Here is a 22,149-nt window from a genome sequence, read left to right on the forward strand (position 1 = left end):
GTTCCCGCTTTACCCCAGCCAAGCTGTTCTTGATGAACTAGTTTTGGCGGAGGTGCCAGAGGCTTTTGGCACATGAATCAAACACACATGGGCTGCCAAGCAAGTGCAAACACACAGACAAGCCAGAGATCGTGCAACAAGGGTGAAGGCAAACAGGTCTCCCTGAGATCCTCTCCAGTGACAACAGTCTTGGCTCTCTCTGGGTATGCTTCAAGGACAGCCTGCAAAACGTGTATCAGAGGCTGTATGGACTTTCACAGCATCTGACCAATTCCACACCTGCAGCATGGTTTCCCATGCTGCAGACGACACTGGGTGGAACCACATGCATTTCTGCAAGGATATTCTACAAGGATATTCAGCATATTGGTGTGTAGAACAGAGGACAGAAGACAGCTGGTATGTCCAAGAGTTGGGGAAAGGCTAAGTGAATTCTAATCCATCTAGATGATGAAATTTCCTGCTGCCAACCAAGATGCTGGTAAGAGAAGATTAGGCGTCGGGGGAAATGCTCAAGATGGAGTCAATGAAAAAAGGTTAGAAAAAGCATGTCCCATATGTTCCCGCTCATGTAAAAGATTCATGCTCTCTTTCCCCCTTGTCCAGAGCAGAGAAAGCAGACTGGAGGGATTGAAGCTGACGCAGTGAGAGAACCAGGTAGTCATATTGCAGCGAGTTGTTATTTTTTGTGCTTGCCTGAATTTTCCAAGACTCCTATTATAAACCTTATTTTAAACCAAAAAGAAAAAAAAAAAAAGAAAGGGAGGATGATGGAAGAAATACAAGCTGCCTGGGAACTGGATAGACTCAAGCTCCCGATCCTAATATCCTCCTGAGATGTGTTCTGCCCTCTGAAGCTCTCTCCCCCAGACTCACCAAGAGCAGGGCCAGGCAGGCCACTCCAACAGTAGGGGGACCTATGCCCATGGTGAGACACATCCCCCACTTCCCAGGAGCCCCCAGTTTCATGGGAGGCAGCCCAGAGTCTTCCTGTTGCCCTCTGGCCGTGTTCTACCAGTTATTCTGGGAAGATGAACTAATGAATAACGCTCTGGCATTTGTGAAGCACTAAAATACCACAAAAAGGTCAGTCTTCTATTTTTAGGCCCACTGATAGAAGGAAAGCTGGGCTTGCAGTCAGAACCCCAGGTTTGAGTCCAAGCTCTGCCCAAACTGACATTGAGACCTTGGACACGCCCCCCTCCTCCTCTTCTATGGGTCTTTAAGCTTTCCCCACCAATAATCACTTTACCATGTGATTCAAGATTCACAGCCAGCCAGCGGCAGCCCAGGGGCTTGCACACGAGTTTTGCTTTGCTTATTTACGTTACACGTGTGTTTGTTGGAGGTACCACCATGGACACGTTGGGAGCTTTTACGCACAGACCTGGATTTCTGGTTTCTTAAAAAATGAAAAGATCTGGCTTTATGGGGCCCCATTCCTGCAGGACAGCACCGGGAGGGAGACGAGCAGAGCTCGTTCCCTGCTCTTGCAACTTGCCTGGCCGTGTGGGCATTTGAGTTGATAATCTCTGCTTTTTATGCCTAGATTGTTGGTCAAATCCACAGGACTCAGGGAAGTTGGAACCCCCAGAGACCTTTCGAGTCAAGGCCCTCCTACAACCCCAGAATCACTGGGTGTGTGTAGGGGGAGTGGGGATGTAGAAATATGGTGATCTGCCTCCAGCAGCCTAGGTCGGTCCTCAGACTTCCTAACAAGAACCACTTGCTTTCAACTTTTATTAGGTTGTTTCCTCAGTCTGGAGTTTTCTTTTGCTTCTTTTCTGTCTTTACAAATCCCTGCCCCATTCTTCATGGCTCACACAGCTCAGCATTAGCCTGGGAGGAGTCTTTGCATAGGGTGGAGTTAACTGTTCTCTCCCCTGTGCTTCTGCAGCAGCTCTCTCCAGCCTTGGGGCCTTGATGGGTGTGTAGGAGTTGGCCTACCTAAGTAGGGCATAAGAACTTTGACTGCAAAGATGTTTAGGTATTTAGTGTGATGATTATCATTACATTAATAGCTAGCACCTGGAATCCTCTGGGTTAAGAGGGTTTTGTTCACTTTACTGGGAAGGCTTAAAGAAAAGGAAAAAGAAGAGGGTTTTGGACAGGGTTCTTGATATTGTTAGCTGTCTCTCAATAACCATTCTCCCTTTCGGCTGCAGTTACAGCACCCAGAAGCTAGGCGTGTCAAGTGACTAAGTTGTGACCAGTGAGAGAGAAACGAATGTGGCATGTGGGATTTCCTGGAAAGCTCTTTAAAAGGAAAGGGGGTATACCCTCCTCCATTCTGCTTCCTGGAAAATGGATGCGATGGCTGGAACTCCAGCAGCCACCCTGAGCTATGAGGATGAATCACACATTAGGGACAACAGAACATTGAAAAGGAACGGGCTTGGGTCCCTGACGCCTTTGTGTAGCTCTTGACTACAAGGCTTCTTTTACCTAAGAGGGAAATTAACTTCCCTTTGAATTTATCTTTACTATGTAGTTGAACTTAATCTTAACTGATACAGCTAGGGAAAAAACTTTGTTAATGCAGGGATGTGAGTTAAGTCCCCTAGGGACAAGGGGACGGGCTGGCTCCCAGGGTTTCTGGTGCAGAGAAAGCTACCCTACACCTGCTGGGTGGAATCTAGGTGTGGTGGGCTGAAGGGAAAGAGGGAAAGGGGCAAGTGAGGTGGGGAGGTGACCCGTCCCATGACCCCTCAAATCTTTAGGAAACACTTGGTCAACTCTTTCCCATGTGGTGCAAGTGGACTTTTTGGGCGGAAACCAGAGATGGGACTGAGTTTTTGTCTGGGTTCATACCTGGCCACAGAGATTACACACAACGGTTAAGACCCAGAAAGAGCGAGGCCCAAGAGAGACTAAAGGGTGGGAAGGGCTTGGATGTGTGCAGGCACAAAAACTAGTGGGCTTGCACCAAAGGTTTTCTGAATCTCCAAGGGAGCAGGGAAGCCCCCCGACCTCTGTGGCCTGCCTGGAGTTGGTGCTGCTTCGTGTACGGTAATTACTCTGAGGATATTGGCCATGTGACTAAAGTGCAACTATTTCAGGCTTAAAAAAAAAATCTACCCTTGGAAGATGTGAAAACTACCTGAGCTTATAGGGGATTCCACAGGGGCCTTTCAGGGAGCTGAAAGGGAAGGAACCCAGTTGGCTCTGAATTCAATTTGGGGATTCTCCACTCTACTCAAAAGCGCTAACCTCACCCTGCAGCCTCATCCCCTACAGACGTACTTACATACTACCTGTTTCCAGGAAGGGTTTGAGATGGCTTATATTCTAAAACCCAAGCCTAAATGCCATAGATACTAAATACTGAAAGCTACTAAAACAAAAAGTAAATAAGAGCTGAACAATAAAAGATGAAAAGTTACATCAGAAAGACTTCAAGCTACGGGAAGCTGATGTCACCATTTAACTCTGAGCTTCCTAGGAGCTAAGACCACAGGCAAAAAAACAGGTGACCTACATGACACACCAATTCACCCGCAAGGTTTCTGTCCCATGAAACCCTCCTGGGGCATGTCTTTAAAAGCAGCTTCCTGGGAGATACACCTGCCTGACTGCAGATGGAACCTCATTCTGCAAAGATAATGCCCTACGACAGCCCTTTTCAAACATTTTTTCTAAATAGTGAAACTCCAATTTATACATGAGATGAAAATGGAACTGCCCGGGCTGGCATGGTGCCTTACCAAGGAGGGGCTGCCCCTCCCCTTTCTAGACATTTCCGTGGATCCCACTTTTGAAAATCACAGACAGGGCAAGGCTGGCCAGCCGGGTAATGTAATGAGGGGCTGGAGGTAAAACGCTGGTGGTCCTATCTGTCATCTGTTTCCCCTTATTTAATAGACACATGCACACTGAGAAACCATTCTCTTCTATTAAAACAACAGTGCAGGCATGCTAATACATGCAGTCCATGGGACATTCAGCTTTTGTGTCAGGGAGATGGCAGGGACTGGTACAGACTGGGGCAAACCAGAAAGCGCAGATCCCAGCTTCTAACTGCTATTGCATGAGAACATGGACCTCAGTATGGTCACAGTCTCCAGTTCTTAAAGAGAAGCTGGATATCTGCATTTTGACATAACGCCTCCTGATTTTGAAAATGTTGACAGCTTCATTTATACTCCTTTTGAAAATTAAGAAGTGGATAACCTCAAGCCAGCCAAGCCAAGCCGTTTGTATGCAACCAGAGGGGTCTCCAGCCTTTTTTATTTTTCTGAGCTCTGTCATCTCATGTATAAATTGGAGTTTCACTATTTAGTCTCGCCCTGTCACCCAGGCTGGAGTGCAGTGGCACGATCTTGGATCCCTGTAACCTCCGCCTCCCAGGTTCAAGCGATTCTCCTGTCTCAGCCTCCCGAGTAGCTGGGACTACAGGCGTGCACCATCATGCCCAGCTAATTTTCGTATTTTTAGTGGAGACGGGCCACCATGTTGGCCAGGCTGGCCTCAAACTCCTGACAAGTGATCCTCTTCCCTCAGCCTCCCAAAATTCTGGGATTATAGGCGTGAGCCACTGCACCCGGTCTCCAGCCTCTGTTTTTAACCCCAGGGTGTCTGTCATACCTTGGGGTCTCCTTGACCAAACTCTGGAGATGGGTGGCTTTTGAGTCTGAGGCATGAGACTAAGACATTTAAGTCTCAGTTAGAGGTGTGTCAAAGAAGTCCAGTTTTCAATAGACCTCTTTTAGGAAAAAGCTCTAAGATTTGGACAGGAGAGCTGCCTGCCCTAAGAAAAACCTACACTTATTTATGGTTGTTGCAGATTGCAAAGCATAACATAAAACCCGCTGAGGGCTGATTCAGGAGAAGCAACCCATGCATTTTCCACAGTCTCTGCCGTGAATGAGGACCATGAGGCATGGGTGCCCTGAGCTTGCCTTTCATTAGCAAATTCATTCCGAGGCTGTGGCTCAGGTTTCTGACGATGCAGTGTTCATATTTTCTCACCACCCATCACGATGCTGGGAAACAGTAAAAAAATCAATCGGCCCTGTGACCTCGCACACAAACTGAAGACAGCAAAAGTGTGCATGGCCTTATTTCTCCCCTCGCCAGCTCCTTCCTTGGATCTGCCCTTTCGCCTCTCAGTGCAGCCTGCCAGGTCCCTGGGGTGAGAGATGGGGGGCTGGGAGGTGACCAAGTCTGGGACTTCAGCTGCTGGTGGCTCTGGACAGACTGCGGCTTACTAGAAAGATCTGCAGGTGACATAGAACCTTCTTGTTCGTGCTTCTGACTCAAGAAGTGGCTCTGGATCCTACCCCCGGCAAGATGACAGCAATGCCCGAGGGCGGGTGGGGTCTAGGAGCTACTCAGTAGGGGGCTACCCTAGGAAGGCCACCTTACGAAGACAGGGCACAGGGCCCAAACTACCCACGGCTGCTCAAAGAGCACACGTTGGGGGCTGAGGAAGCAGGGTTCAGATTCAGGTCTAGCAACAGCACACCCACATGGGCCAGGTGAGGCCTGGGTCCTTGCCCGCGATTCCTCTTAGGAATCTACCCAAAAACAAAAGCATCTACTGACATGTGGGAAGGGTTCAGATGGCACTGACTCCAAGGGCCTGCAGAAGCCTTGGGGGCCCCCAGAAGTTTCCTCCCTCACTGCTAGGACCCTGAAGTTTGGGAAAGCTTCAGGTATTTGCATAGAGACCCCCTTTTCAGTATCCCTTTAATAAGTCTCAAATGATTTACTGTTTCAGTGCACAAAACTCTGTGCTTTCGGGGCAATGAAGGACTTGCCCCCAAATGGTGATATCTGATTTTCTTCCTGTGCACTGGTGCTGAAGAAGCCACTTCCTGTCCAGCCCAGCGGGCACATCTACACATCAGGCACCTGGGGAAGGGACGTTCCTACGGTCTCTCTGGGCCAAGCCCGAGCCGCCACCATGGGTGACCCCCACATCACTGACTGGGCTGCACCTCACAGTGCTTAAAGACTTTTTATTTCTGGTTGCTTTTCAAGGGATAACAAGTCCAACATACAAAAATAGCTGGGAAATTGCAGAACCTTTTAGCCTATAGCTCTTTATCCATGGATAAATCCTTTCAGATTTTAAGCACTATCCTTGAAAACCTGCAGAAAAGAAAAAATGGTCTTTCAGTATCTTGCTTTCTCTCTGTGTCATTTCTGTCCTAATTGTGCCCTTAGAAATGTTTTTGCAGTGGGTGAAGGTCTGCCTGTGCAGGCTGCCACCCACGGGGAGCACCAAGTCTTAATGCCTCTTTTGCTACCCGGGAGGGGGGCATTTGGGCTGTCTGAATGTGAAGAATGCGTGCATTTTACATGAGCACCTATCCATGCCACAGAGGGTTGGCTGGCACACGAGGGACACAAGTGGACCAGATCTTGGAATCTCTCGCAGTGATGCAACCTTGCTTTGGATTTCTAGAACTGAAGGTCGCCAGGGCTGGGCTTGATTCCCAAGGACCCGGTCCCTGCCTTGCCCAGCCCCTGCCCTCTTCCACTGGTATTACCGTCTGTAAATTAGCCAGCAAAGAGCTCCACAACAGTCTCTTAGCCAAGGCACTAGCAAGCTTGGGAGCGGCCATCTGGGCTGCCTCTCTACAGAGGCAGTCAGCAGGGCTGAAACGGCAGCAGGAGGAAGGCGGGTTAGAAAACGCCCAGGAGACTCCCAGGTACAGGCGCTCACTGACCCCAGCTGGAGTGGAATGAGGAATGCATCAGGAGTGGGGTGGGTCACTATGGCCCTGCTTGCAAAGGATGGCCCCCCAAGGTTCTGGCTGGCCAAGGAGCGCCATATTAGTTTTTTTAATGTTTTTTTTTTTTTGAGATAGAGTCTCGCTCTGTCACCCAGGCTGGAGTACAGTGGCGCAATCCCAGCTCACTGCAACCTCTGCCTCTTGGGTTCAAGTGATTCTCCTGCCTCAGCTTCCCAAGTAGCTGGGACTGCAGGCATGTGTCACCATGCTCGACTAATTTTTTTTGTATTTTTAGTAGAGACAGGGTTTCACCATGTTGGCTAGGTTGGTCTTGAACTCCTGACCTCAGGTGATCCACCCGCCTTGGCCTCCCAAAGTGCTGGGATTACAGGTGTGAGCCACCGTGCCCGGCCAGGAGTGCCAGATTCTTCCCTAACAAGTCTCTTATCCCATTAGCCTCGTTTTGACCTTTTCGGCCAGAAGCGGGGAGGCGGTGCGGTGTGTATCCTACACTGACATGTTCGGCCTGATCCATGTGTTCTAGGAGGTGGCACTGTACAAAGGGGCCAGGGAATTAGACTTGATTCTCTGCAAAAGGCATGTGTAGTTGACACATACTTAGTATGCGCCCAAGGCAGACAGCAGCATTCCTGTGGTACCATTCCATTTGCTTGTGTTTGCCAGGACTCTGATTTTGCAGGGTGGGGTGGTTAACTTATATAGCCGGGCCACCTCACCAAAGTCTCTCCTACCATGTGTTTTAACAGATTGGGGCTAGGCCAGACCGACAGCTGATGACGTTCTATGACACATTATCTACAACAAGAACTGAAGATACTATCTGGAACTATGTGAGTCAGATAGAATCAGGGAGTATGTGCAGAGCCACAGAAAGGCAGCGATGGATATCAGCACAGAACAAGCTTCAGAAGCCCACAGCTGCGGTTGTTAAGTGGACAGGGCTCTGTCGACATCTGCCCTGGCAGAGCTGTGGGACATGGCCGACCAGATGGCTGGACACGAGCCTTCTGCTATCTGCAGGGGAGAAACCTTAAGAACAGCTCCTTGGCTTTAGGCCTGTCACTTTTACTCTGGCTACAAGATACAGTGGTGAGGAGAGTACCACGGGTCTGGGCATGTGACAGCAGGGGACCTGATGACCCCATGAGCCCGTGTCCTCTAAAGCACTGTTGTCACTCTAAAGCAGAGAGACACCACCACACTTTACAGGGTTCGTGAGGATGAAAGCATTAATGCAATCTGAATGTTCAGGTAGCACTTGCTGTTTTGACTCCTTGGTTGGAATTTATGGTGCCTGGAACTTGGGCCCAATGAGGCAATAACTGGGATTTTCTTCTTTTTTTTGGAGACAGGGTTTTACTCTGTCGCCAAGGCTGGAGTGCAGTGGCATGATCCTGGCTCACTGCAGCCTCTTGACCTCTCCAGGCTCCGGTGATCCTCCCACCTCAGCCTCCCGAGTAGCTGGGACTACAGGTGCACACCACCACGCCTGGCTAATTTTTCTATTTTTTGTAGAGATGGGTTTTTTTTTTTTTTTCCTTTTTTTTTGAGATGGAGTCCCGCTCTGTCACCCTGACTGGAGTACAATGGCACGAGCTCAGCTCACTATAACCTCCAACTCCTGGGTTCAAGCGATTCTCTTACCTCAGCCTCCCAAGTAGCTGGGATTATAGGCAACTGTCACTACACCTGGCTAATTTTTTTGTATTTTTAGTAGAAACAGGATTTCACCATGTTGGCCAGGCTGGTATCGAACTCCTGACCTCAGGTGATCCACCCGCCTCGGCCTCCCAAAGTGCTAGGATTACAGGTGTGAGCCCCCAAGTCTGTCCTGGGATTTTCATTTTTATAAGTGTCTTTAGACAAAGGGGTATGTAGCAAAAGAAATGGCCCAGTTCTTTGGAGAAAAGAATGAGACACAAAACATTAGCTGTTCCTCACATTAGCTGTTATGACTGAAGGTTTTAGGAGTTTACAAAGTGAGACACGAGAGAGCGTTTCTAAAGGAACTTTAAATATCTAGGTTTAAGGGATTTATATGAAAATTGTTTATGGAAAAATAAAGTTATTTTCATCTAGATTCTTAAAACACCTCATGTTACACTGCATTCAAGACACATGACTGTTCTGTTTGCATTTCTTTGATAGAGAGTTGAATGGATGAGCTTGGACCATATGCAACTGCCAATATTCAACTAACCTGACCTACAGACACAGCCATTTCATATGGTTCAATCTAGTCTAAGTCCAACCCTCTTAAAGATCTCCACGAGAACAATTCATGGAGGATGGGGATGGAGGGAACAGCCAGCAGTGTATTCAAACAAATAAATGGCTTTCCCCAATTCTCCATTTCTCTTTGCCCTGTCTGCGCTTGTGTGTGCAGGAGTGTGCGTGTGTACACACCTGTGTGTGTTCCTTCCTCCAGCTACATTCATCCTTTCATTTCCAAAATCGGTAGTTTCAACAAAATGCTTGGAAATAAGGTTGGTACTTATGGGGAGGTGTGTGTCTTCTTGACAGAAAATTCACAAAAAGGGACTTACTAGGAACTGAAAGCGCTTCTCAAATGGGCCAGGTTTGCTTTCTTTTCCCTTTGTTCCTCTTTACAGATGCTAAGCTAATGTGTCCAACATTAAAAATCACCCTGGCTATTCTGCATTTGTAGTTTTGCCTTATTTTTTTTAGTATTATTAATATTTTATCATAAAAGTATTGATTTCCTTTAACTAAGAGACTTTAAAGTTTGCTGCATTCTTAAGCATGATTTTATTATGTCTCGGGGCCAAATGTTTTTCCCTCCCCCCAAAGGAATGCTTTTCCTTTTCTATAATGTGTGTCAAGAAGAAAAGAGGAATTGATTCACAGAATTCTGTATTATAGGCAACTTTTAAGGAACATATCTAGTACGTATACTTAGAGCAATGTTCCTTAAACACATCGCATCGTATGTTTCATTGTTTAGCCTTTTTAATCTGTTAGAGGTAAGAACCAAAGCACGACGTTTATGTTAAAATACAAGGCAGTTTCAAAGAAGCAAATCTGGGAAAATGAAGACAACTCTGGACATGACCCTAAAGCTGTCAACTCTTCACAAGTGCTCCAGGGGTCATAAAAACCTTAGTTTCTACATTGTCATCCTCTTCCTTCAAGAAAGGCAACAGAAAACGAGAAGGAGTCCTGCTGGCGAGGTGGCAGCTACCTAGAAAAGGCATCATTTCCCTTTCTATGTAAATCGCCGGTGTCAGATGCCAATTGCAGAGTTGGGGAAGGAAGGCTCCATTTTACAGAACCCATCCAGGAAGCAGGCGGGGGGCAGTAACTGGCAAACCAACACAGCGCTCTGCAATGTTTAAATATTGAACATCCTTTCTCCTTCCTCTACATTTATTATTAACTTGGACCCACATCACTATGTGCATTGACTTCATTTCTTCCCAAGAATCCAAGACACAGTGGACAACGCTCAGAGGCTGCGGGGTGGGGGTGGAGTGGAGATTTGGGTTTCTTGCTTCATACCCTCGCTGGAGATCCTTTCCGGTCAGCCTCACAGTTTTAGAGCCATGAATTCCTGGAAGCGTCTCAGCCTTTCAGTGACCCCTGGCGCCCGAATGCAGATGATTAGTGCCCCAAATATTGACAGGCTGGACTTTCTTCCCCTTTCACACAGGGGAGCAGCGTCAGAGGGAGGCTGCAGGAAAGATGCTGTCACCACCTGATGGGCAAGATTGTGGGAACGTCATGACAGGTGTTCTATTGTTTGGGACCACGGTGGTGCCCTTAGCTTTGACCAGGTAGAAACAATGCTCAGGATGCTGTGTGAATGCTACAGGAGACCTGGTTAAAAACAAACAAACAACCCTATCTACAGACACCAGTAACTGATGTCTTTTGCTCAGTTTCTAGACAACAGAGAAGGGGCTGGCACTGGCCTTGCTCTGACAGATACAACCCATCAGATGCCAGTGTCCTGGATCAGCAGCCAAGCAAATGCAGAGTTTGGGCCCCCCCATCATTCCTCATGAAGATGAACATTTGGGATCAGAAAAAGAAACCTCAAATCTCTCCAGAAAATAAAGCAGCACCTTTTCTTGGGAACAGGTAAGGGCGGCAGGGTGGACCATCCGTCAGGCCCATGCAGACACCAGCTGCCCTCCTGCAGAGGGAAGATCCTGCGGGTATGCTAGCAGGATGAGCTGGTTATGAGCATTCGTTTTTCCTGGGCTTTTAGCTGTTCAAGTAAAATTGTCCCAAATGACTGGCCTAAGGCTTCCACTTTCTTTTAAAAGACAGCACTACATTTGAGATCGATGTTTTCCCCTGAAACGTAGGCTAAATTTATCCTGTGCATCCTGCTCTCTAGTCTCTGTGCTAAGCTGATCCTTGCCATGCTGAGTTAGGCATCTGCTGTTCAATGCTGGTTCCTAGACGGCAGTACTCAAGCACCTAGTTGTATCCTTTCGCTCATCACACACACAAAACCCTCTGGTTCTCTGAGAGATTCCTCTGCTGCCTCTTTCTCTGTAGTTCTGTTAATTAAGCTGTTGCTTCCCAGGTTCCTTACCTGTCTCCAGCTCTCAGAACTACCCTAAAAAGCTATCAAGTTGGCTCCATTTGAACGGTTCCAGAGAGCCCCTTCCCCAGTCAGCCCCCGCCCCCCGAAAGTGGCTGAGTACTCATTATTTGATTGCCTTTTGCAGTAGTGGGCTGGTGCAGGCTGCCATGGGCTTAACGGACTGAACTAAATCAGAGTACTCACTACTCTCTCTTGGGCTTCTTTGGCAAGCTGCCCTGTGAGTGAAATTGCACTGATTGATTTAATGCCTGAGGCCCAGAGGGCCCAGTATTTCTGAAATCTCTATTCATCTATACAGATGCAAGAGAACATGCCCTAAACAGACATTTTGAGCTATGGTTTCTACTTTGCTATTATGCCAGACTTGCTCTCCTTTTGGCAGGAATTTGGCACATGCAGGCAGAGGCGCACACCCATGTGCAGCGGACTTCAGCTTGGAGCACTGGGCAGGAGTCATTTGAGAGCCCAGGTGAATGAAGACAAGGGCCCAGGTGTGGTCAGGTGGGCATCCCTCTACTCTGCTTTCTGGAAGGCAACTTGGCAAGGTGCCACCCAGAGCCTGACAAATGGACAGTCCCTTGGACTCTAAGGAATGGTTTCTGGAGGAACAATTGAAAATGCAGACCAAGATTTCTTAATAAGGATGTTCGTCATAGGGTGATTCATAATGTAGTAGAAACAACGTAAGTGGCTAGTATAAGTGGATTAAGTAAAATCTGGCAAATTCAAACTCTTTCAGTTTCACTGTGTCCCCTTCAAATTCTTAGGTTGAAGTCTTAACCTCTAGTACCTCAGACTCAGAATGTGACCTGGTTTGGAAATGGGGTCATTTTACAGATGCAGTTAGTTAAGATGAGGTCATTAGGTTTGGTCCAAATCCAGTATGACCGTGTCTCCTAAAAAGTGAAAATTTGGACATAGATTTTCACACAGGTAGAAAGAAGATCATGTGAAGATGAAGGCAAGACTGGAATGATGCTTCTACAAGCCAAAAAGTAGTAAAGATTGCCAGCAAAACACCAGAAGCGAAGGAGGGAGGCCTGGACCAGAGTCCTCCTCACACCCCTCAGAGGGAACCAGCCCTGCCAATACCTTGATTTTACACTTCTACCCTCCAGAACTGTGAGACGATCAATTTCTGCTGTTTATGCCACCCAGTTTGTGGGACTTTGTTAGGGCCACCTCAGGAAACTAACACTCAGACAATGTACTATTATGCCGCCATCAAGAATGAAGTTTAGAAGAGGCATTTTACAGTACAGGGAAGTGCTTCTGACATTACGGCAACGTTGTTAAAACAAAACCTTGCAACTCAGCAGTTCTGCTTCTTGTACTGCTCGTGCACACACAGAGAGGTGTGGCCAAGGATGCCCACTGCAACGCTGCCTGGGATAGAAAAAGACTAAGATGACTGAATCACTCAGCCAAAGAAACGCAAGTAGCCAAGCTTTGGAATACTACGCAGCCATGAAAAGGAATGTGTGAAATCTGTAAGTGCTAACACAGATTCCTGATTTACAGTGGTGTCTGAAAAGAGCAAGGTGCAGCAAGGTATACAGAATTATGATTTTATTTAAGGGAAGCCCAAACCTTAAGACAATTACAGATCCATACATAACTCCTTAACCTAAACCTCTGTGGCCAGATATATTTTGGAATTTAGAATCTTTAGGAGGTAAAAGGCCATGTAGGGCACACATAGGTATTATGTTACACTGTTAGCTGGGTCTCGAGCAGCTAAAACCAAACACTGAATTTTTGCAGAAATGAAAACATAAACTCACAATAACTGGCATCAATGACTCTTATAAACCCGCCCATAAATAGCTGAAGGCAGGTTTTGGTTTTGCCATTATACGAGTTAGGAAAGATCTTTTGATTTTCAGAGCTGTTTGGGTTTCAGAATTGCAGAGAAGGGGTTGTGGCTCTGTCCTGTCCATTAGCTCTGGGCACATGTATGAAATGCAACTGCACAGAGAAGGGTCTAGAAAAATAAAAATAAGGCAAATGATGACTGAGGGATATCTGAGGAAGGGTGGTAACTGATGGGGTCTTAAGTCTCACCTGCAATGTTTTGTTTTGTTTTGTTTTTGAGACATAGTCTCACTTTGTCGCCCAGGCTAGAGTGAACTGGTACGACCTTGGCCCACTGCAACCTCTGCCTCCCAGGTTCAAGCCATTCTCATGCCTCAGTCTCCCAAGTAGCTGGGATTACAGGTGGGCACCATCATGCCCGGCTATTTACATTTTTAGTAGAGATGGGGTTTTGCTGGCATGTTGCCCAGCCTGGTCTTGAACTCTTGAGCTCAGGCAATCTGCCCGCCTCAGCCTCCCAAAGTGTTGGGATTACTTTTCAAAAATCAACAGTTAACTCATGTATATATACATATATATATATATTTTTTTTAATGAGAGAAAGAGACAAAACAGGGAAGACAGAAGTGGAAAGTAAACAGAAATATTAACAATGTTTTCTTCTGGGTTGATAGGATTGTAATTTCTCCTTCCTGTAGCTTCTCAGTTTTCATTTATAATATTCTACGTTCATGTATTAATGTACAAAAATTAATACAATGGGTCTGCAGTAATAGCAAAACAGCTGACTGGTTCTATCCATTCCTGTCATCATCAGCTCATCCCCAGGGCCTCAGTGACTCTGTGGGGTCAAGTCCCGCTGCCTGCCTGACTCACTTCCACTGGTGACTTGTGCTCTGATGGCCCCACACCTCCCTGCCTGTGAAGCCCGGCCCCTCCCCTGGACTCTGTTAACATACTGGCTGCTTTGATTCACCATCTCTCTTTCTCCTCGTCCTTTATTTTTCTGCCCTCTTTGGCCTTTGATTGCTTTTTGGGAGTTTATCATAGTGAACTTTTATCCCTTTCCAGGAAACTCTATTATTTTTTTCTTCCCTTTCACAATGAATAAATAATCATGAGAGCCCTTCTTTGGACAGAAGGACATCCTGCCTCTACACAGAACTGCTGGAGCTTCTCTTTTGTGGCTCTTCTGGGCCTGAACTGAAGGGCACATCACCTGTCACAGGAGGGAGAGCATTCTGGTACATCGCTGTGCTTCGAGGAAGGGTACCAGCTGTTGGCTCATTATTTGAGCTGCTCCTGGTCCTACAAGATGGCTGTGCTTTCCTGGCCATACAGGGGATGGAGCACTGGCCTGGGAGTCTAAAGGCTGGGGTATGGACAGGGAAACAAAGGCGCATAATATAAGCTAAGAGGGTGGGCTTTGGGGGCAGACAGACATGGGAGGAGGAGGTAGAGGAGGACAGAGTCAGGCTTTTAGGGCCATATGGTCTCTGTCGCAACAAGTCTCTCCCATTGCAGCCAAAGCAGCTATAGAGGATACGCCACCAAGTGGGTGGGGTTGTGCCCCCATCAGTCTTCACTGGCAGGACAGCAGGTGGCTGGATTTGGCCTGCAGGGCTGGATTTGGCCTGCTCCATCAAGGCCAGCCACAGCCCTGATGCTGACTGGCTGTGTAATAGAAATTGTAGCCTTGAGCCTCCATTTCCCTGGCATAATATGGGGGGAATAATCCCTATGTCATACATCATTGTGAGGATTAAGTGAGAAGAGTACACACAACCTTGCTTAGCACAGTGTCTGATACACAGTAATTGCTCAATAAATAGTACCTGGATTGTCAAGTTCTACTGCCTCCAGACCTCCTCCACCAGGAGGTGGAGGTTTCCACCATACAAAAAGGCCACAACTAGCCCTAATTACATCCAAGACATAGCGTGTGGCATTTGGGATGACATTTTTAAAAGTAATTGGCATGAGCTGGACGTAGTTGCTGGCATACCATCTAGCAGCACCAAGTTCTAGAGCAACAAGCAGGTACTGGTCACCTGTTTTCCATCTCAAATCCACAACACGAACTGCTCACCGCACTTCTAATGTTCACAGCAGTGATTCTAATACTTTCTTTCTTTCCCAGAAATCATGATTCTGAGGTCAGACCACAATCAACAGAGATTTCTGGAAAGGTATGAAATGCAAACTTATCTCATAATTTACAGGAAAGAAAAGGGAACAGGAGGCTATTTTACCAGTAAGAACAGAGTTTTTTTCTCCAAAGTCAAAAAGAAATGGAAAAAAGGCACGTTTTAGGGAAGAGAAAGGGTGCCAGGTGAGTCTGGACTGCATCAAGGTTTCCAAATTATTCCGGAATGTGTTGTAGTTTCCAATTTCTTTTTTTACATTTGGACTACTTTAAGGAAAATGTTACATAAATTGAACTATTTTATGATCAAAATGGGACACAAATGAGATAATCTGGTCTTTATGTGCTGTCTGATGACAGCTTTGTGACAGTCTGACAAGTTGAGAGCTGTATTTTTTAATACAACAGTTTCATTGAGATAGAATTCACATACTGTACAATGGACCCATTTAAAGTGTACAATTCATGGACTTTAAGTGTATTCACAGAGTTGTGCAACCATCTCCACAGTCGGTTTAGAACATTTTCATCCCCTACCTAAGAAGTTCTGAGTAGAGCTTGTAGCAGATTACAAATACTTTGCTCCCAACCCTGCAGAGCGACCTGGAACCTCGCCCTCAGAGAACCTTGCCCCCTCCAGGTTCTGTCGGCCATTCTCTTGCACGTGGCTCAAAACATTTAATCTTCAAATCAGGCTCAAGTCCAAGAACTTTCCCTTTCCAAAGAATTCATCACAGGAAAATATCCCAGCCCAAATTCCTCCTTTTGTGCTAATGATGCGGGTAGTCAGGGCCACTGCAGGGCGTACTGGGCTGAATATCTACCTGGGATGCAGGACTGGGGTCTCAGCTCCCCTTATCTGGCCAGGGCGGAAATTGATGACAAGGGGGAATTCCATGCCTGGCCAAACTGGTGCAAGGTTCACATGGGCAGCAACATATTCATTCCTTGGGGATTAGGCAGCCTGTGGGCTGAGACATCAATGCTCTCCTGTCTATGGCAGCCCCTGTCTGGGACACAAGGTTCTCGGCACTCCTCCTCTACCTCCTCCTCCCAGGTCAACATCCTTTCCATCCGATCCATCCATCCCATCCATCCAGGTCCAGGTCCGATCCATCCATCCCTGTACATCTATCTATCCATCCACCCAGCAGCCACCTACCAATTTACCCATCTGCCAATCCATCTATCTATCCAGGCTTCTACCTATCCCTCTATACCAATCAATCCACCTACCCGTTAAGTCCGACTGACCTCTGACTCCATCCAGTCAATCCACGTCTAGCATACTGATCTGGGGATCCCCGATCTCCCTCCCTCTACATCCATCCTTCTATACCCATCCCTCCCTCCCTCTACATCCATTCATCCATCTATCCCTTTACCCATTTATCCATCTTCAATATTCATCTATTTATTCATTCATCCACCTATACCCAAATATCCATCCATCCATCCATCCATCCATCCATCCATCCATCCATCCATCTATCCAGTACTTACCAAGCACTACCTATATGTCTAGTATAGCCCAGGACTTGGAAATTCAGCTGTATACAAAACACAGTGCCTGTTTTCCTGGAGCTCACAGTTTGATAATGGGAGAGGACAGGGCAGGGCCAGTCAAGGAATAGAAAATGTCAGGAGAGGCTGAGTGCTCTGAAGGAATGAGCAAGTAGAGACCCCTGGAGTGCTGGGAGTGGGGACAGGGCTGCCATTACATAGGATGTCTGGGAAGACCTTCTGAGATGGTGAGGTCTGAAGAATGACCTGAAGGAAGTGAGGACAGAGCCACAGAGGTACCCAGGGTGACTTCTCCAAACAGAGGCCACCCAGGTCAGGGTCCCCCAAATAGGAGCATACCTAGCAAGGTCAAGGCTCAGGGGAGGCCCCTTAAGTTGCCTTGGAGTGGGCCAAAGGGACCATGGTGGGCGGGGAGTGAGGTCAGTGTCAGGAAGTACAGAGGGACCAAACCATGTGAAACCTGGGGCTACTGTGAGGACTTTGGCTTTCATCTGAGTGATGGGAGCCAGTGAAGAATCTAAGTAGAGGAGACACGTGACCTAACTCACACCCTGAAAGGATCTTTGGTGCTAAGAATAGACCATAGAGGGCAAGGAGAGAAACAGTGGGGCTGACTTTAAAGCCACTGGTCCAGGCTTGGCCAAGATGAGGAGTCAGCAAACAATGCTTTGCAGGCCAAATCCAGCCACCTGCTGTTCTGCCAGTGAAGACTGAGGGGGGCACAGCCCCACTCACTCGGTGATGTATCCTCTATGGCTGCTTTGGCTGAAATGGGAAAGGCTTGTTGCAACAGAGACCATATGGCCCTAAAAGCTTAACTCTCTGCTGCTTAAAGAAGAAATTACCCAGCCCTTTGCCCAGGAGACAGGTGTGGTGGTGAGAGGTCCTTGTCATGACTGTATCTCCCAAGTAGAGCTAACAGACTTGGGGAGGGACTGGATGCAGGAGTGGGAGAGGCTGCAGATGACACTGGACTAATGGGTGGATTTGGGCTCCAGTTGTGTGACTCAAGGAAGTGTTGCTGGCTGCCTCTTCTCTCCAGCTAAGTGTGGGTCATTGGGCCCCATGGGTAGCCTGCCCTAAGGACGGCCCCGTGAGTGACTATTTTCCTGCTCCAAGGGCTGTGTGTGGTCGGGTAGAGTGGGAACTTAGCCCTCTGCTTGAAGCCCATCAGCTATTCCCTGGGCCTTCCGACCAAGTCCAGGACAGGTAATCGGGAACAGGGGCCAGTCCCACGTGGCTTCATCTCCTGCTGACCCCCATCCTCAGGTTGCCTGCAGGACCCATATGCACATGCTGGTTTTCACAGCCCAATCATTCCCCCTGTCGGGATGCACCATGTGAAACCTAGCTCATCCTTCAAGACCTCCTTTCAGAGCCTTCCCAGCCCTAGCTAGGTCTGGTACAAAGGTGAGTTAGCCCCAGGACACCATGAACTCCAGGAGGGCAGGATCATCCAGAACCCATTTCCCAGTTCTTAGCACAGCCGTCCCCAAAGTGGGTTTGCAGAAGGCATGACAAGCTTTGTGGAATTGGCCTCTCCTGAAACTGGGCCCAGGGCATGAAACATCCCACGCCTATACCCAGAATCCCTCCTACCCCAGGCACGCTAGAGCTACTGCTCCTACAGAAGAGAATGTCACCAACGGCCCTTTCTTCACTCTGACTTAACTGGGTTAGGCCTGGACATTGGGCTTTTCTAAAAGCTTTCAAGGTGATTTAAAAATGCACAGCTAGGGCTGAGGACCACAGGGCTGGGCTGGCTCAGGCCTGGGCCTCAAGCTGGCAAGGATCCTACAGGTGCCAGGACTCCGTACTTTCAAAAGAACGATGCCTCTGGGCACCTGGGCACTGTTAGGGTAGCCTGTGGGTCCCCCTCGGCTTTTCTTTGCCGCTGTGGGGTGGCTTTTCTTTGCCGCTGTGGGGTTCCAGTTGAGTGGCTTCCTGATCGCCTAGTTGGCTGTCCCACAGAAGTTGTGGAGGTACAGGATGGAGAATGAACACGGCTGCCTGCTTGGAGGAGTGAGGAGCTGACCCGAGGGCTATGCTGAGCTGAGCAGGCCTTGTCACCCGTGGCAACAGAAGACGGAGGCCACTCTCCTGCCTGAGGCTGCAGGGAAGCCCCAGGAGGATGGATGTTCACTCAGCTCCTTGCTCTCCTGGGACAGCACGATTTGCTCATTTGGGTGCGGTTCCCTACCAAGTTTCAGAGATGTATTCACTCTAAGGTGGATGAGGTAGCTCGGGAGATGACCAGCCTAGTAGTGTTCTGAGAAAGTGCCTAGCGACAGGGCTAGGAGGCACTCTCAAGGTGAGGTTCTGGGTTTGCAGATTTAAGGTCAATGACTAGAATTATCCTCCAATGGGCTTGATAGTTACAGGGTTCTGATCCTTCTGGCAGGCCTCTGAGCCTTATCAGTAACAACACAGGATAGGGAGTAAGAATAAAAAATGAGAACACAGAGCAGGAGGCCAGGGTCAGGCCAAGCCAGGACAGGACACTGTCTTTGCTGTGCAGTAGCTGTGCAACTCCAGGTAAGTTATTTAACCACCCTGAGCCTCAGAAAACCTCAACTGCAGAATGAACGTAAGCCTACCTTTCCCCAGGGAGGTTCTGATGATGAGTGAATGAATGCATGGAAGATGCCTGTAACAGCTTCAAGCGCAGAAGGTGTCACATCAGTGGGGAGCCGGGGAGCCTCCCCTGCCCTCACCCTGGGCCCTGGTCCTTCCTCACGCAGCGCCCCCGCACATGCTGTTCCCTATCCCGTCTGCTCTGAGGAACACTCTCACGATCTGCTGGATGGCAGGTGCAGCTGACAGCAGTAGCTTCACTTAAGCCCTTTGCTTTAGGTTAAATTAAGGTTGCCAGGTAGAGGCTGCTAGCGGGAGGGTGCTAAGGGAAACTACTATCTAAGTGGCATGCTTTTTACAAGTGGTTGTGGTTTTCCCATCCAGCCTGCTGCCACTGGACCGACCCTATACATTAAGTCCTTGATGAACCCTATGTCTCATTCGCTGGCACCAAGTCTCTTCTTCAGCCTCTGGAACCTGGTGCCATCCCTCCTGAGGTCAATTGAGGACTGGCATGGTATCTGCCCACTCATCTGCTCAGAGATGTCTTCCCCATCCCTACTAGACCAGCCAGGCTCTCTATTATAAATGCATTAGTCATGGGTGTGATTACTTGAATGCTGTCTGTTACTTTCACAAGATTGCAAGCTCACCAGGTCACCAACCCTAAGCACAGGGCCTGGCACACAGTAGGTGCTCAATAAATGTTTACTGGATAGGCTGGGCACAGTGGGTCATGCCTGTAATCCCTGCACTTTGGGAGGCCAAGGCCGGGTGGATCACCTGAAATCAGGAGCTCGAGACCAGCCTGGCGAACATGGTGAAACCCCATCACTACTAAAAATACAAAAATTAGCCGGGCGTTGTGGCAGGTACCTGTAATCTTAGCTACTCGGAAGGCTGAGGCAGGACAATCACTTGAACCCAGGGGGCGGAGGTTGCAGTGAGCTGAGATTGCACCACTGCACTCCAGCCTGGGCAACAGAGCGAGACTCTGTCTCAAAAAAAAAAAAAAAAGTTTACTGGAAAAAGGAATGAATGAAAAGATATGCCACTGCTTTCCTCAGAAGCCTACCTCTGTAGATCCATGAAGACAAGCTAAAGAAGTCCCAAACTCACATCACTGAAGGGCTTAACTACACTCTTGGCCAGACCCAGAACTTTCCAGAAAGATTCTAAATTTGCTCCTGACCAGCAGACCTTAAATCTCCACTGCAGAGGCTCCTGTGCCTGGGCTGCACCAGTGTGCACCACTGCAAGTCAGTGCCTTTTTATGATTTTTAAAAAGAGTTCTAGCTGAGAGCCAGCAGGGGCTGTGAAAAGCAGGAGAAAAAGCTGTTGACACATCACACCTATCAGGCAAATACCGCTTGGCTCATGAAGCCTAGACAGCTGCTTAGTGCCACTGGCCAAGCACAGGCATCTCCAGGCTTGCTTCATCACTGCACTCTGACAGACGTGCCCAGGAACCACGCATGTGAGGCTGCAGGTACGATCACAGTGCCCCCAGCTTCCAACTACAACTCCCCCAGGGCAAGGCCAAGAATTTTGTCAGGTTCCTGGGCCCTGAGGAGGATCCCTGGACACTGGACTGAGCAGACTGTGGGAGTCAGATGGCCTAGCAGTGAGTTTCAGCAACACCACCTACCACTGAGTGACTTTGGGCAAGTTACTTCACCTCTCTGGGTCTCAGCCTCCTCCCCTGGTAAGCAGGGAGAGTAACCACACCTTCCTCCCTGTTTGCTGTGAACCTGGGCTATAGAGATACTTAGCCCAGTGCTGGCAGCTCGATGAGTCTCACAGAATGCTCTGTCAAATGTCCCCAATGCCTGAATCATTTAAGCCTTTCAACCTCAGGACAGTGCGGGGGCCAAGTGCAAAGCACACTACTGCTTCCTGCAGTGTGACCTGTGCTGGTCACCTCACCTCTCAAGCCTCTCCCATCTCACTATGCTTTGCAGTTACTGAGATCACATATGGGAAATGCTTTGCCTGTCCCAAGCTGCTACACGATGTGCAGAGGCAGCGCCATTCTAGGAGCAGATCTGTCATAACCCCACCCCCATCACTGACCATGCTAGCCAAGGGCACCTCCCATATCCCACACCCTCCCTCACCCAGCTGCCCTGGTTTCTGCAGGGACTCCAGTGGCCCTGCACTGCTGTCTCCAATCCACTTACCACCCAGTACGTGCAAGAAGCTTAGACAGACATGCGTCAGGTCCAGCCACTTCCCTGCTTCAGGGCCCCGAGGCCACCCAGAGCAAGCAGAATGAAATTCACATGACTCCTTGCACCTCTCCAGATCCCCATGGTCCCTGACAACCCAGTACCCCCTACACCCCGTGCTCTGGCTGCATGAACCCTCTGGGTGACTTGCCCTGTTGATGCCCCCACCACTTCAGTTATCTCCCTGGCCCCACGGTCATCCTTTTCCATGTCTGCCTCCCCTGAGTGAGCTGTCCTCTGCACAGGGGCCTAGGACGGGTTGCAGGAGGCACTTGGTGTGCACTGGCTGGCAGAAGGAAGCATGCCAGAGATGGTGCCTTCCATGGCTCTAATAGGGCAGGTGCTCACAAGTCCACCTGCCCGGTGCTGCCCATACGGCTGGCAGAGCCCAAGGGCACTGGCTAGAATACTTGGGAGGACCCTACGGAGAGGTCTGGAGGAGCCAGGCCAACTGCCCTGCAAGGGACCCCAGCCAGGGCCATGAAGCTGGGAGTGCTGGCCTGCCACCCCTGAGCTTGCAACCTTGGGCAGGCAGCTCTCTCCCTCTGAGCCCTGGCTCCCTCCTCCTCAACAGCAGTGGCCATT

The 22,149-nt window shown here is 48.7% G+C and overlaps 1 protein-coding gene across 9 annotated transcripts in view; it reads right to left on the reverse strand.

Moving 5' to 3' along the window:
• CLEC16A (C-type lectin domain containing 16A) overlaps positions 1-22,149 on the reverse strand; it is a 237,813-nt gene that overhangs the window by 19,413 nt on the left and 196,251 nt on the right. The window contains exons 23-24 of one of the 9 annotated variants that reach the window (XM_009195993.2): positions 6,495-6,603; positions 5,941-6,093 (exon numbers count right to left, since the gene is read on the reverse strand). The exons of 7 other annotated variants lie outside the window; for them this stretch is intronic. In XM_009195993.2, coding sequence (XP_009194257.1) covers positions 6,066-6,093; positions 6,495-6,603 — 137 coding nt within the window. In that variant the 3' untranslated portion in view covers positions 5,941-6,065. Of the gene's footprint in view, positions 1-5,940; positions 6,094-6,494; positions 6,604-22,149 lie in introns of those variants that run through there. One more of the 9 variants, XM_009195994.2, reaches the window with a different exon arrangement.

The sequence above is a fragment of the Papio anubis genome, chromosome 18 (assembly GCF_008728515.1).
Source record: "Papio anubis isolate 15944 chromosome 18, Panubis1.0, whole genome shotgun sequence".
Classification (NCBI taxonomy): Eukaryota; Metazoa; Chordata; class Mammalia; order Primates; family Cercopithecidae; genus Papio; species Papio anubis.